Source organism: Myotis nattereri (genome assembly GCF_964212035.1).
Source record: "Myotis nattereri genome assembly, chromosome: 18".
Taxonomy (NCBI): Eukaryota; Metazoa; Chordata; class Mammalia; order Chiroptera; family Vespertilionidae; genus Myotis; species Myotis nattereri.
In genome coordinates this window covers 14,822,516-14,838,682 of record NC_138093.1, presented here as the reverse complement: position 1 = coordinate 14,838,682, position 16,167 = coordinate 14,822,516, and the positions used below count along the sequence as shown (strand labels likewise).

General features: G+C 53.7%; 1 protein-coding gene across 4 annotated transcripts in view; it reads left to right on the top strand.

Moving 5' to 3' along the window:
• Positions 1 to 15,540, top strand: part of KCNN3 (potassium calcium-activated channel subfamily N member 3) — a 135,366-nt gene extending 119,826 nt beyond the window's left edge. For 2 of the 4 annotated variants that reach the window (XM_081112920.1, XM_081112919.1), the window contains exons 5-8: positions 350 to 460; positions 9,666 to 9,793; positions 10,705 to 10,774; positions 14,632 to 14,954. In XM_081112920.1, coding sequence (XP_080969046.1) covers positions 350 to 460; positions 9,666 to 9,793; positions 10,705 to 10,774; positions 14,632 to 14,928 — 606 coding nt within the window. In that variant the 3' untranslated portion in view covers positions 14,929 to 14,954. Of the gene's footprint in view, positions 1 to 349; positions 461 to 9,665; positions 9,794 to 10,704; positions 10,775 to 14,631; positions 14,956 to 15,123 lie in introns of those variants that run through there. The other 2 variants (XM_081112918.1, XM_081112917.1) reach the window with 2 other exon arrangements.
• Positions 15,541 to 16,167: the final 627 nt, after the last annotated feature.

Below are 16,167 nucleotides of genomic sequence, written 5' to 3'. Positions count from 1 at the left end.
TGTGTGTGCCAGCCCCGCCGTGTCCCCCGCACAGCCTGGCAGGTGGCCGGACGGCTGCATGTTCCGTCCCCCAGAGCTTCAGGCCCCTTGGGAGTCCTGCTTCATGGGGAACTAGCCAGTTCCATGAAGACTCCGGCTCGGCAGCTAAGCCAAGGGCGATGCAGACCTTCTCGCGGGGCAGGAAGCAGGGCCCGGGCAGGTGAGGTGGCTTTGACCGGCCAGAGGGCTCAGGGCCCCGCTCCACTCCCGGAACCCCACAGTGGCCCCGGGGGCACCCTGAGCCTCCCGCCTGACCCTTGCCTCTTAATGATGTTGCTCTCTCCCCGGTCCTCTTGCTGTCCCCCCACAGGGTGCGGGCTGCACCGCCCTGGTGGTGGCCGTGGTGGCCCGAAAGCTGGAGCTCACCAAAGCGGAGAAGCACGTGCACAACTTCATGATGGACACGCAGCTCACCAAGAGGGTAAGACGCCGCTGCTCGCGCCTTCACGGGGGGCGGGGGGCTTCAGACCCGCGTGGAAGCCGATCGGAAGGGCAGCAGTCAGTCACGCGGTGTAGACGGGGGTGACTCCTTGCAGGGGAGGCTGGAGGGAGCCCCAGGCCCCTGCGAACAGCCTCCACAAAAGGGGCGAGTCTTCTGTTAAATGGCTGCGCACGGCGCCGGCAACCAAAGCGCTTTCCCGATAGTTAAATCCGAAGCACACGGGGTGCAGCCCGCTCCCTTGCCTCGTGGTAATTGAATAAATCACCCAGCGTGAGGCAGCGGTTGTGTTTATGCTCAAATATTTTCATGAGCCTCATTAGGAAGGGCAGTCGAGAGTCTTAAACACGCAATGGGAACTGTGTCTAAATCCAATCCTTTCAAAAATGTCATTAAAGAGGATCGTCGCTGTAGAGCTCCCGTTCCCAGACAATGTCAGTATCCGGCTCTCCCCCTTTGGGTTGTAACTGGCTGCCGCCTCTCACTTGTACCCGGTGCGAATGGTTCCGAAGGATGAACACTGGAAATGTGCAGGAAGGGGGAGCGCGCTGGGCCTGACACCCCACGGCATTGTCAGGGAAGAAAAGGCCCCTCGGAAGAGACGGCAGCAGGCAGGCGGGAGCCGTGCGTGACACGACAGCGCCGATGGGACATTCTGTAGAGCTGCAGGCGGAACAAAGGAGTCCCTGCGCAACCTCCTCTTTCTGAGATGAGCGAGAATCCAAACCCTGTGTGGGCCTTGGCCGCCATAGCAAGGGCTTCTCATTTAGGACCGAAGTGGGTTAGAAGGCCCAACCGAATTTTGATTTTTTTAAAAAATAATAATTTTATTAATTTCAGAAAGGAAGGAAGAGGGAGAGGGAGAGAGAAACATCCATGATGAGAGAGAATCATTGATCGGCTGCCTCCTGCAGGCCTCACACTGGGGATCAGGCCTGCAACCGGGGCATGGGCCCTGACCAGGAATTGAACTGCGTGACCCCCTGGTTCCTAGGTTGACCCTCAACCCCTGAGCCACGCCAGCCAGGCTGATTTGGGTTTTTGAAAGCTAGAGAAAAGTGTCAGTGACCAATGCTGCAGCCCAGTAAAGATGTGTTAGAAATAGAGACCAAGGCGGGAGGGGAGAACAGAGAGAGAGGAGGATGGCCGAGGACGAGCCAGCTCCCGGAGAAGGCAGGGGAGAGTGCGCTCTTGCCAAGGCCACGCCGGTTCTCGGCAGAATTATTTATGGTGCATGATTGTTTGGTCTTTGATTACATGTATCGGGTTCTCTAAGAGCCTCCACAGTTGTTAAAAGGAGCGGGTGCAGGCACATATTCTGATGTTGATGACATGCAGATGGTTGTGCGGCAGGGCCTTGGATGATGATGTTTTGTTATAATGTTGGTGTAATGTCATAGGGACTTCATTCTTTTTTTTTTAAATATATATTTTATTGATTTTTTACAGAGAGGAAGGGAGAGGGATAGAAAGTTAGAAACATCGATGAGAGAGAAACAACGATCAGCTGCCTCCTGCACACCCACCACTGAAGATGTGCTCGCAACCCAGGTACATGCCCTTGACCGGAATCGAACCTGGGACCCCCCAGTCCGCAGGCCGACGCTCTATCCACTGAGCCAAACGGGTTAGGGCGTGACTTCATTCTTGTTGGTGCTAAGGTAACATCGATTTTGGTGTTGTTGTTTTTTTAATATATTTTATTGATTTCAGAGAAGAAGGGAGAGAGAGAAACGTCAATGATGAGAGAGAATCATTGATAGGCTGCCTCCTGCACGCCCCCTACTGGGGATGGAGCCGGCAACCCAGGCATGTGCCCTGACCAGGAGTCACACCGTGTCCTCCTGGTTCATAGTTCAATGCTCAACCACTGAGCCACGCCGGCCAAGCACAGTGATTTTGTTACACATCATTTTGTCGCATTTCTAAGAACCTGTCGACAACGTTAAGTGAGGATTTACTGCATATGGTACATGGTGGGCCTGAGCTGTCCATTGTACAAAAGAAAACGTAATTCATAACATCAAGAGGGCAGGATTGTACCCAGGGGTGGGCCCTTCGGGTTTCACCCACAACCCTGGGACCCGGCTCCTCTGGTTCAGCCCCGTGACTGTAACGCAAGCAGAAGCTATGCCTGGCACCGAGCAAGTCACAGAGGAGCTCGGAGCACCGCTGTGCAAGTACACTTGCATCTATTTCCCTGAAACAATTACGTGCAGGAGTGACTGCCAACGAGTTTGGCCTCTAAAACCTCCTCTGAAGCTGAGGCATGGACAGTCTCCCTGCTCTGGTTTGCTTTCTGCAACCAAGGGGATGCTCTGTGTTTCATGTCATTCCTTCGTCTTCCATTTTTCACTCCGTCTATCAGACTCCAGAGGAAAATAAAGCCGAGGAAAGCCAGCTCCCTCCCCTGACAGGAAAGTAAACAATTTTCCTGCAGCACAATTGCCAAGGAGATGAGATTGTGGTGGCTCATGTCAATCTTTCAGAAACAATTCTCTACCATCCTCCTCAAGTCAGTCCACTTTCTCCTGGAAAAGTAGGCCTGAGAATCAAATCAGCAAACATTTATTGCTCATTCGTGAGTGCAAGGCACCGCTGTAATCGCATAACATCTCACTTCTCTCAAAACTCTCCATCTGTTGAGATGTCCTTTTGATGTCAAGTATCTTTTTCCAGAGAGCCAAACAACACAGAAGCCATGGTTCTGACAGGGAGGTATTCCCAAAGCTGGAGGGACTGGGACTCCCAAAGGTTCTGGGACAACCTTGAGTGCGGAGACTGGCTGCAAGCTTGGCCTGCTCAGGGAGGCCCACCTCCCTCTCCCTGGGGTCGCCCCGTCTGTCCTCTGTCCCCTCCAAAAGGCCCAGCGTGTCCAGCCGGAGTGGCTCATGGGTCAAAGCGATGCTAGGCTCAGTCTATTCAGAGAAATGATCTCAGAGAAACATCCAGTTGTGGGCGGAACCAGCTCTGACTCTCAGGAGGGGACAATTCAATTTCGCAGTTAAAAGCAACCTCTTACCTCTTACAAGTGCGTGCAACCTTCATTCCTCAAACACCTAAGCAAAAAAACAAAAAACAAAAAGAGAACTGTAACCTATTAATCACAAAAACACTCGTTCCAGTGTTTGATCACCCTGCCTTGGCCAGTTGAGTCACACGATTTTTACGTGTTTATTGGTGGGGAGTAAGAACTCGGTTTCTGGTTCTCCCACATCCCACGGCTCTTCTTCTCCCGCTTGTATCACTTGTCACCCTGACGCGGCATCCTGTCTGTGTCCATGCCCTCGGGCCTTCTCACACTGACTTTGCAGGTTACCGCCTTTGCTGTTCTGTAATTCTAATGTATTGCTCACCGCTAGGCCGTTCGATAACATGTATGTCAATGACACACAGAGAGACTGCAAAAAAGACGCCAGCTCCCCATCTTTCCTCCCACTCGACGCTCCAGGTCCCCATCTCTCTGTGTTAGGTAACTAAACACATCCATCACAGGGTCGCCTGCTGGACGCCACACTGTGTTCTGGGGGGACTGGTCCCTGCCCTCACAGAGCACCTCTCCTTTCTAAAGGCAAGACACGCTGCCCAGGGACACACTTGGCTTAAGAGGCACCATGGACAGGAGCCGTCCTGTTGGCCACACCTACTCTTCACGTCTCCGGCGTGTGCCACCGCCTGAGGATTGTGTCTCTTTGTCCTTGCCACAAGGGGTTCTCGCTCCAAATACTTCACCCAAGTACCTTTCCCCCATGAAGCCATACCCACATCTTCCCTAATTAGTTCCTTCTCCTGACTTCCCTGGTCAGCTAATGATGTCACTGTTCCCCACGCCTGAAAAACTAGTACCATCTGGACCCACAGGGCTGCGAGCAGTTTCTGAGCCTGAGCTGACCTTGCCATGGCCACGGCTGCTCATGCCCGCCGCCCTCTCCATGCCCTCTGCCCCGCCATGCCTAAAGCCACCATCACCTCGGTCTTGCACCATCACCGCTCTAACCCAGTCATCCTCCGCTTTGCCTCCCCGTGGGTCTCCTTAGCCTCTAAGACTTAGCTCTGAACACATTAGCACCTGCTCAGAAACCTTCAGTCATCCCTGTATACCTACTGAACAGTGCGAAAGAAAACTTCTAATTCTGAGCATATGTCAAAGTGTTATCACAATCCTGCTGGGAAAAGCAGATTTTTTTCTCTCAGCAGACTGATTCAAAGATTTCCTCATGGTCAGGTCTTTTATAGGAAAAGACAAGTCATCAGTGTTGTACCAGGTTCAGAAAGTCTGGTTAAGGGACACTAGATTGGTGGCTGACAGCTGGTTGGTCCCAAGAGTGGATTCCCATAACAGGTCTTAATCTCTTTAAAATGTATCAGAGAATCGATGGAGCAGTTGTCGGGAATGCTAATTCTCCCCAGAAGGGGACTGTAAATTCTATTACCCACAAGGGCTCTGCCCCAGACAAGGGTGGGACAGTAGACATAGAAACAGTGTTTGAGCTGGGAGCATCCTTAGGAATGTGGCTCTCCGGCCCAGTGAGGGCCAGGGTGGCCTGGCCATAACAGCTAGCCGGGTCCTAGCGGGGGCTGCAGTTTGTCCTCAGGCCTGCGGGCAGCTCTCCAGCCATCACCCAGTGGATTTCCCAGAGCAGTCAGTTCCCTGGAACTCAGCCTGGTGGTTAGGGTTCCGGGGCTGCTGGAGAAAAAAGCCGGGTTACCTCCAGACTCACTGAGCGTGACGTGAATAGCATTATAGAAATCGCCACCATTCATTACCGTGCTGCTATGGGGAAGAGCTTCAGACTCCAACTTTGAACTGCAGAAATACATCTCTTCTTGCTCCTGCCCCCATCTCCTGGGCTGCTTCCAGGTGAGATAGACAGGGAGGCCTGAGAAGGGATGGGGAAGGAAGGAGAGAGGGAAGAGTAAGGAGGTGAAAGAGATGGCAGCTGCAGGAAGTCAGGGTGGCTGAGGGGGGAGGAGGAGGGGTTGGCAGAGGGGGAAGAGGGGCGGGCCTTGCTCCCCAGCCAAGTGTCCAATGGAGCTGGCTCTAGGTTCTCAGACTGTGATGTTCATCAGCTCTCAGTTCATCTAAATGCGACTTGAGTACTTGTTAAAGTTAAGGCACACTCACCTCGCAGGCTGATCTTCCCACCGCCCTTCCTCTTCTCCAGCCTCCCGCCCCGCCCCCCCCCCCCCATGCTAAAGATGTCCCCCAGGGGAGCGCCCAGGTCTGCCTGTGGCTTCTGGAGACATGGGGAGTCCAACAAGGTGCCCTGTCTCGTGTTCCTTCTGCAGCCTGCAGTCCCTCTGTAATAACTACCAAGTGGCCCGTTACCCTGGCAGGGAGGCGGCCCGAGCCAGCCCTGGACCTGGATGATATGGCCAAGAGCTCAAGGGACAGAATTCTGTGTTCTGTTCAATGTTCTCTCTTGTTAGGAGGCAGTGAGGAAGAAGAAGCTGACCTTCACCTGGGGGGAGCGGGTATTCATGAAGCTACATAAAGAGCATTGTGGCCGGGCTCCGTGCTCCGCGTTGGGAGTGCATTCTCATTGAAGCAACACTCCAGCCCCATTTTTCAGATCTGTCGCACTTGCATCCTCTCGAGATAGCTCGCCGCCGTCTTTTTCTCTGAGGAGATATGACAAGCTGCCTGCTGTCTCCACAAGATTACAAACCCCACGGGGGCCTGGATGTTATCGGGCTGTGCGTCTTGGTCTTCTCACCTCCTGGGACAGTGTCTTGGCGAAGGTCTTTTGAAGGAAGGAATGAGAAAATTGAGTCTCAGGGAGATTTAGTAACAGGTCCAAGGAGGAGACAATAATTGCATCCACTCGTGCGGTTTTTCTGAGAGCTAATAGAACACTGCCAACACAAAGTGTTTCACAAGCACGGGGCCCGGCATACAGTAAGTGCTCAGTAAATGTCAGCTGTCACTATTCCTTGCAAGATCTTCTTTGGATGACTTCCTTGCTCAACCCCCATTAGTCTGAAAGCCCTTCCTAGAGTGTGCAGGTCAGTGAGCCCACCTGGCGTTCATCAGAATGAAAGCATACATTTTTTGGGTGGAGAACATATGCGGAGAAAACGATCAGCTCGTAGGCTTATGGATCAGGGAACAGAACAGCCAGCCTTCCACGCGCAAAGGCCCTCTTCTCACCATTCCTGACCCCATCTGGTCGTGGCCGATCTTGCTCAGGGTCTCCCAGTGCCCTGACCCATCCCTCCCCCAGGAGCACCTCTGGCCCTGGTGCCCCCATCTACCAGGAGAGCTCAGAGGGCACCCAAGCCCCATCAGGGGCTCAGCGAACCTCAAGAAAGGCACACGACCTCAGCTGCTCCCCATCCTAACGATACTCATCTGCCAGGTGAATTGAAGGGAGACCCTGGTCACAGTAGCAGTTACTGTCAACCTGGGAAAGCGCAGAGCAGTTAAAAGCCTATTTCTTTTCCTCTTGCAGATATTGATCTCCTTAACATTGTGCCAGGCTGTTTGCTGGCAATTAATTTCGGAGCCAGCACCAAAGCTGGCCTTTAGCGTCAGTTCCCCGAATACACAGGGGCCTCCTGTTCAGACCCATAAAGATGATGGGACTGCTTCTCTCAGCCGCCCTGGCTGCGCTGTGATTTCAGCTCCTCGCATTTGGGCTGAAGTTAAGTGTAGGACACGGACTCCCTGCTCTGTCATATTGCTAAGTGGAGGCCAAGATGATTAAAAAATCTTCTAATGTCCTTTCCAGTTCCTTGGTCCTGGAAAACAGGAAATAATTTTGTTTGTGTAGAGATAAAATCTAGGCAGGTCTTTCTTCAGACCACATGAAAACCTTCTGCTCCTCTTGGACCTGGCTCTTGTTTTGACTTTGCCATTAGCTAGCTGTGTGATTCTGGCCCCCAAAGCCTATCTCTGAAGCTGTTTCCTTTTATTTTTTTAATATGTTTTTATTGATTTTTTTTTTTTTAAGTGAGAGAGAGAGAGGAAGGGAGAGGGGGATAGAAACATTAACGTTGAGAGAATCATTGATCAACTGCCTCCTGCACACCTCAAACCCTTAACCCGGGCATGTGCCCTGACCAGGAATCGATCTGGTGACCTCTTGGTTCCTGAGTCAACACTCAACCACTGAGCCACACCCGCTGGGCTGAAGTGGTTCCCTTTTAAATAGGGGTTTGGGCTAGAGATGATAATTACCAATATCAGTTTGTGTATGTAACACAAATCCACTTGGACTCAATTTGCCACTTAGAACTTCCTGGTCTCAGTCTGTGTCTCAGTTTCCTCATCTGTAAAATGGGGATAATATTAGTACCTGCCTGATGGGGTGGTTGTGAAGATTAACTGAGTCCACGCACATGAAGTACTCAGACCTGTGCCTGCTGACGTATAGCCTCAGACGATCTGCTCCACCGTAGTTGCCTCCTCTGGGCCTCCTATCAACCTTAAAGAAAAGACTTCTTTTTCCCCATCTTATAGGTAATTAAGCATTTACTCCTCAACTGCTTCCTAACTGCTGGAACCAGAATCCACCTGCAGGCTTTTCAAATGCAAATGTTCATTCCACGTGGACACAGAGACAACTGTCAGAGGCCCATCGGCACTTTATGCCTTAACTCCATGGGACGAGGAGCCGTGGAGGGAGGGCTCTGCTGGGCTCCTAAAGGCCAGGGCAGGGTTTCCTGCTATTTTCTTGTGAGGCTCTCCTTGGAGGCTAAGCACCCAGGGAAACTGAGGGGATCACATGTCAAATGGCCCTCTTCCTACAGAAGACTGCTCTATGCAGAGAGAAGGGGTTCCCTTCTGTGCGGCCTGGACAGAACCCCAGAGACACCCCCACCCCCCTCACCTGGAGGCTCACTTTCCAGCTCATACTCACCATGACCTGCTTCCTTCCAAGCAAGAAATTACCCAAGTTGGGCAATTAAGTCATTAAAACTGTTGTCATAGTGGATTTTTACTGAACGGAAAAAAGCATTATTTATGTCACTTAGACATTTCTGAGAAGACTTAGCTGTTCTTTTAAGAACATCACTTCTGGGCCGATGAAAAATGGAATCCAGCCTGAGTCATAAATTTTGAAAACACATACAAAAGTTTTCAGCCTGCAAAACAATGTTCCCCCGGCCTCCCCACATGTCCCAGGATTTTAACAACGTCCCATCTGTTGATGTCAATCTGCAGCAGCGAGCCTGGACTCGCCAGTTTTATTAAAATCTTTTCTGGCCGGTGACCTGATTTCTCCTGGGCTGACCTACTCATCCCAGGCCCCAGGCCTGGGGGCCTGGGCCAGCGTGCGTGGCTGTCAGACCGGGGAATGGTTAACCAGAAAGCCGTTGTGCGTGTGCTTAAATAAGAGACGTTTCCGCTGGCTCTTGGTGCTAATTGCTGCGGATGTCTGTGTTTGGATACAGCTTTGTCCCCAGCCATCTGCATGCCGTTCACATGTCTCCGCTCAGTCTCGGGCCGGGTGACATCCGTGCTTTCCATGTCAGTCGGTGACAGCGTCGTATGTTGGAGCGTGTGATCGCGGCGCACCGTGAGGGAGCCAGGGGAGGGAGAGGGGCAGCTGTTTTCCCGCCTCAGTGTCTTCACCAGTTTTCAGACACAGCTTTCAATTAGTTCAGCTTCATGCCACTTACAGTCACAGGCGAGATTGCGGGGTAAATGTGCTTGGCCGTTTGGGAACGGAAACAGTGGATTTGCGGGCACCTATGGCTCCATTTGGTGGGAAGGACTTTTCCTCAAAGGCCCTTAAAAACCTCCAGCTGATAGGAACTGTTGACTCTCCGAATGCAAGCAACGCACCATGGGAGTCTCTGCACTGGAACTCCGCGTGCGATGGGCAGCAACGGTATATAGTTATCTGTTCAAAAGGTGCCCCGGGCCCCCAGGTCTTGTTAAGGCAGCTTGTCTAAATATAGCACCAGCAACAACAGTCGGAGGCAGTCCCGAAATAATTAAGGAAGAGCAAGGATCACCCCCCCCCCCCAACTTCAGGCTCCAGGGTACTGCCCCCAGCACAGGATCAGCAGGAGATGCCTGTTCATCACCCACCCTCAGAGGTCATGATTTGATTGGGGAAATCAAATCATGCAGAGTCGTTTCCTTAGGAGATAGGCTATCTCAGCACACAGGAAAACGGCTGATGTGAAATTAGGAAACTGAACCAGACAGCAACCCGCTTTCTTTACTCTTCCGTAGATCAAGAACGCTGCAGCCAACGTCCTCCGGGAGACGTGGCTCATCTACAAACACACGAAGCTGCTGAAGAAGATCGACCATGCCAAAGTCAGGAAGCACCAGAGGAAGTTCCTCCAAGCGATCCACCAGTGAGTAGGCGGGGAAGCTGGGCCAGCGGACGGCCAGGTTAGGAGGAGTGGGACCCCACAGCTCGGCCCGCCCCTCCTTGCACGCTCAGGGGATAGGAGAGATCCATTCTGTCCCACTCAGTGAGCCCCGGGGGCAATAAAGGGGACCCCGGCCAGTCTGTTTATTCATGTGGTGCACCTGCCACTGCCAGACATGGGCAGGCTGCCATGGAAGGTGAAAATTAGAGGAAGAGGCTATAAGGGTTCTCACAGTTCACATGCACACACACCCCACGTTACAACTCAAGCAGAACAAATTGTGGTCGGTGCTTCCTATAAGAGACATGTTTTTTAAAGCATAGTGAGAAAATAGAGGGTGAAAGCTGTTATTCTGACCTAGAAGTTCTGGGGAAACCCTGAAAGGCCAAAAGTAGGGCATTCAAGGTGGAAGGCATAGCCTAGACCAGGGGTGGGGAACGTGCGGCCCTTGGGCCGCATAAGGCCAGCGAAATCATTTGGCCTGACCCTGCCAAGGCATCAGGGGTGAGTTCATTAAATGTTTGACCGAATAGAGCAGGCTAATTCTTAACTTGGTAATTTTGTATGGCCCGCAAATGATGTTATAAATATCCAAATGGCCCTTGGTGGGGGAAAAAAAGGTTCCCCACCGCTGGGTAGACAAAGGCGTAGACGCCAGAAAATGATCCGGGAGCAGTGAGAACCCAAAGTGACTGGAGGCAAGCATGCGTGGAGATGAGGATTTGCTTTCTGGGGACCTGACAAGCCCTTGATTCTGGTCAGTTGTCACCCACGTTTGAGGTTCCCGCGCTGGGTTCCAAACCAGATGAGCTGATGGGAATGCGGAATCTGCTGGTGGGGCTAAACCTTCGCATGCACTCGAAGACCGCGGCCGTCCCAACTCTTTTCCGCAGACTGAGGAGCGTCAAGATGGAGCAGAGGAAGCTGAGCGACCAAGCCAACACCCTGGTGGACCTCTCCAAGGTGAGTGGCCACATCTGCAGCCGTCCTAAGGAGTCCTCAGGTGCCGGCCTTTAGACGTCTCGGGTGTGGCTGACGTTCACACTGCACAGTGCAGGGCAAGGAAGGCAAGGGGCACTGCCTCCTCCGTTACAAAACGGTCTCAGTCCAAGTCCTTCCCAGGTGCAGGCTACCCGTGTGTCCTGTCGCCTTTTAAAACCTGGCGTTTATTTCTCAAGTTCAATCTCTCGGGTTTGTCTTTGCTTGCAATTCATTAGCTGCCCTCTCCATCTCTGTAGTGTGTTGCTCTATTGGCTGTACCCTGAGGGCTCCTAAGATGAGCTTGAGTTTGCACAGGTCGGGGCACACTGATGGCCACGGTGCTGCCGAGATCACACCGGGAGAATCCTTCCGGTTTGCTGGTATCATCGGACATTCTTTTCCTTGCATCCTTCGGTCCTTAAAGACCAGCTTTGCTTGCCCTGAGTTGGGGGTGGGGTGCATTTCTTTCCTTCTCAAGAGGCAAATAGCCTGTGATGAACGTTAAAATGCTACAAACGGGGGTCCTCCCTTGAGAACCCCAGGGCTGGACACCACACTGTCCTTCTGCGTTTCTGGCCCTGAACTGCTGTAAATACTGTAAAGAAACGCGCGCTCCTCTTGCAAATCACTGGCGCAGCTGAGTACAGGCGCCATTGAACAGAGGGCCTCCCCACCTCCGCACCCCCTCCACCCCCCTCCCCCTTTGCAGGCCTTCTCACTGACTCCTGACAGAAATTATATATCAAGTGTGCAGCCCAGGGCCAGACTAGCAGGATATTCCAGCAGATGTCAATTACCATAATGGCACATGTTCCCGGGTGAGCAAGAGAAACTCCCTCAGGCAAATTAAACACCCTTTGAAAAGAGGGTGCAATCAGAGAAATGGCAGGTTGTTGCACCATGTGCCGCGCCTTGTTCAGAGAAGGGATCCAGCCAGACAAAGGGCCTCCCAAGCTCAGGGGGGTGGGGGGCTCCGACCAGGGAATGCGTGGCTTGTACAGGGAGAAGCCACAGGCCTGTGTGCCTCTGGAGGGTGCAGAGGGGCATGCAGGGCTCCTGAGAGCCGGAGGAGGGGGCATGTGGAGGGATGGAGGGAGCTCCCTGGGGCCTTGGGTGTGTCCCTCACCAGGAACCCACCGGGACTCAGTGTTTAAGTGGAGGCATTTATTATAAAGATACAAGGAAGGCTCATTCCAGGCAGACCCGCAGAGCAGGCATGTGGGCAGACTGGAGGAAGGAGCTAACTGGAGTCCCCCTGGAAAGCCCTCCTACCCTTTCTGCTCTCTCCTGTCCAAGTGCCCGCTTCAGTTCTCTCTCTTTTTCTCCCCCGCCCCTCGCCCCCCCAGCTTTCTCTGCCTCCTGTCTCCACAGCAGACCGTGGCAGGCCCCTGTCCAGAGAGTCAGTCTTCTGGTTCTAGCCACCGGCAAAGGCCATCGGCCGCCTGTGGATCCTCATGCTGAACTCTCACCGAGATGGGATGACTGGCTGGTTTGGGTCATGTGTCCACCCTTGGACCAATCCGCTGTGGCCAGGAGGAGTGTCTTGTAAGGCTAACAGGGCGTGGGGCCCACCCGGTGAGATGCAGGAATGGCCCAGCAACGTGCCCCAGGATATTTCTTCTGGAAGCAGCAATGCTTCCTGCCTGCCTCTCACCTGGAGGGAATGCTTTTCCTCAGCGCCACCCACAGCCTCTCACAGAGGTGGGGCGAGCGCAGAACAGACTGGGTGCAGCAAAACCTCCGTGGACTGGGAAGAGGCTCATGGGAATGGGGTGGGGAAGTGAGGTCAATAATCTGGGAGGAAGGGGTGCAGAGGAGAGGGTTAGGGGAGACGGCTGCAGGGCAGGCGCCCTGTGAGGCCTGGAGAGGAGAATGCTGGCGGCCATCCAGGCTGTGTCTTCTTCCTGGGAGTCTCCCCAAGGTCCCGGCAGCAGCTCAGCATGTTTCCCATTTGTCCACATTCCCTGGCCTCCGGTCACCAGGCAACGCGCAGGGGAGACGACTGCCGTGTTCTCCCCCTTTCCTGTCTGTGCTTCTCCTCCCAGCTCCCCACCTCCCAGCCCTGCTCTTTGCCCTCCCTCCCCCCCACCCCCCACCCTCCAACCCCCCCCCTCACCCCCTGCTGAGGAAGCCTCAGGTGGCTGTGGTGTTGGATGCCGGGTGGCAGGGCTGGGAGGCCTGGGGCTCTTTGCTAACTTCCATTCCCTCAGCTGAAATGTAAAAGCAATTCCTAGCCTCAGAGGCGTAAGTGATCCAATGAGACCAGTGGGTGAAAATGCCTTGTAAACTATAAAAGGTTTGCGAATGGTCGTTCTGATTATGAACGTGGATGAGGAACCCAAGATCCAAAGGAACAAAGTGATGGACTGTCCCGAGGTCAGGAGCAGGCGACGGGCAGCGCTGGGGCCGAGACCCAGGGCCGGACTCAGCCCAGCTCCTTGGGGTGCCCTGTGGTCAGATGTGTTTGGGTTTTGCACTCTGGGAAGGTGAGGAGGTGCTTCACTGCTAATGAATGGAGGAAGCACTTTCACTCCAAAGCCGCCCGCTCTTCCGAGGGCACCGGGGACAGTGTCCTGCGTGCGAGGGCAGCCCGGCCTTCATCCCCCTTCTGACGGCTCCCTCTGGGCACCAGTTAGTTCCTGTGGGCATGTCGCCGGCTGGAAGGAAGACGCTTTCAGTCTCCCTTTCCCCCATCTTCTCTCTGGTTTCTCATATTGGCCACCTTCCTTTACTCCTTTTTTCTCCCTCCCACCTTATTTCCTACTCCCTGGGCCCCTGAGGGCACCAGTGTTTCTGCATCTTCCAGAGTAGTTTGAAGTTTCTGATGAAATAGGATCAGGGTGTCACTGGCAGATGACCAGGAGCCCGAGAGCCACAGTACCTGGCGGGAGGACACAGAGCGACCGGCAAGCTGGCCCTCGGCCCTTGCTGCCTCAGGAGCACCTGGGAGTGTGGAGACACCCAGGAACCTCACTCCCACGTCTCACCTTATCTGCTCCCCACCATTGGCGTCACTTTAATCACCAGGGGCCAGCGCTATGTGAACTAAAAGTTGGGAGTAATAATATGAGAACTCTCCATTTAAGAAAAAAGGGCTGCTTCTTTCCCATTATACATATTCTCTAATATCTTTTTATAATGAACTAGAGGCCTGGCACACGAAATTCATGTGCGGATACAGTCCCTAGGCCTGGCCTGCAACCAGGGCCATCTTCCCTGGCTGCCAGCCAGCCCCGCTCCTCCCCCCCACCCAAACCCGGTTCCCCATTTGCCATCAGACGATAGATCGATAGATCGATAGATCGGAGCCTGCTGGCCAGGGAGAGGGGGGCAGGAGGACCAAGAGGTTGGCTGTTCCCGCCCACTCACTGTCCCCGCCCCCACTGCAGGTTGCCCTCTGTGTGTGAGGGCAACCAATGGGACAGGGGCCTTGGTCTGGCACGGCCCACATCCCCTGCCACTCACCCCCAGTTCTCCATTCGCCATTGGGTGATGGGAGCCTGCCAGCCAGGGAAAGGGACCAAGAGGTGGTCAGTATGCCTCATCGTGACTGGTCAAGCAGTCATTCTGGTCAGTCTGCCATTGGGGTCGATTTGCATATTACCCTTTTATTATATAGGACATGCGTTACTTTTGTAATGGGGGGAGGGGAACCCAGCGTTCCCCTTGAGCCTCCGTGTCTCCCGGAAAGTAAGCTGCAGCCACCTGGGCCACGCCGGGCGTGGCTGGAGTGGAAGTTACTCCTGTTGGAATCTGGAGGACTTTCCACGTTGGCCACTGCAGATTGCTCTGTGATGACCTGTGGTCCCCTGACTCTCGTCCCTCTGCCCCTCCTCCAGATGCAGAACGTCATGTATGACTTAATCACAGAGCTCAACGATCGGAGTGAGGACCTGGAGAAGCAGATTGGGAGCCTGGAGTCCAAGCTGGAGCACCTCACGGCCAGCTTCAATTCCCTGCCCGTGCTCATCGCGGACACGCTGCGCCAGCAGCAGCAGCAGCTGCTCTCGGCCATCATCGAGGCCCGGGGCGTCAGCGTGGCAGTGGGCACCACCCACACCCCACTCTCCGACAGCCCGATCGGGGTCAGCTCCACCTCCTTCCCGACCCCGTACACAAGTTCAAGCAGTTGCTAAATAAACCTCCCCACTCCAGAAGCATTACCCATAGGTCTTAAGATGCAAATCAGCTCTCTCCTGGTCCCTTTGCCGTCAAGGAACGCTAAGACCAGGGAATGTAAAGAAGAGAGTCCAAGCTACTTAACTAACTCATGTTCATTCAGCGTGCTTGGTTCGATATGCCTTGAAACCAGAAATCTAATCTCTGTTTAGGTGCCTCTCCTTGGAAGCAGGAAGCTGAGATGACAGGAAGCGACACCTCTGGCAGGGCCCTTGCTGCAGAGCTGGTGGAGAACAGAAATCCACGCTCAATCTCAGGTGTTCACAGCGGGAGTGGGAGCCACATGCGCTGACGCGGCCAACAGTGAACCGCCCAGAGAGGGTCCTGCTGGGGGAGGGGGCGTGTGAGGCTTGGGGAGTGGGCTCCTCACCACTGGGGTCCTCGAGCACACCTCTCTCTTTTCCTTTTGTCTGAGGGAGCCGCTGGATGGCAAAAGGAAAAGAGAGCTGCCCACAACTTGCCAAAAACAGTCGTTCTTTCCTCCCAAACCTTATACAATCATAAAGCCCAATTAAGATGGAGGGGGGAAAAAAAACACCCAGAAAAATAAAAAGCCAGATTTCCCATCCATCCAATATCAATACCCATATAAACCTGTGTGTTTGCAAGAGCGTGCACACACACACACACACACACACATCCCACATCCCACCCAAGTCTTGTCTTGTCTTTGAACTTGACCCAAATGAGAAGGGGCCTGGCACCTTCCACTGCACACAGTAGGCACTCTCTCTAAATGTGTGTTGAGTTGGTCTGGACCCCAGTGTGGGTGCTTTCCGTCCAGGGAGCTTGCTGGTGTTGGCCACATGCTGAGCTTCACAGAAGATGCAGGTCCCTTCAGACACAGTACAGGTTGCTTCATCCTGGATGTGCACCAGGTTGCTGGGTTTGAGAGGGTGCCAAGCTAAAACTGTTGGCATTCTGGAGGGATAAGCAGCCTTCCAAAAATAACAGCTTTGCAGAGTTTTCTTCTTATATCCGAACGAGTCATGTTCCTATGGAGCACGTGACCAGGGGTGTGCATGTGGGGGGCGGGGTCTACACAGGCACAGGCAGGGGCGACCCAATGACACTTGAGTAAATAGATGTGTTGTCTGGGGATTCGCTCAGTGAGATGTATCCAGCAACAGGCCTCCAGGTCCAGATGTTAGGAGTACCAAGGGGTCATGTGCCCCATGGGGTTCCTTCTACCTGAC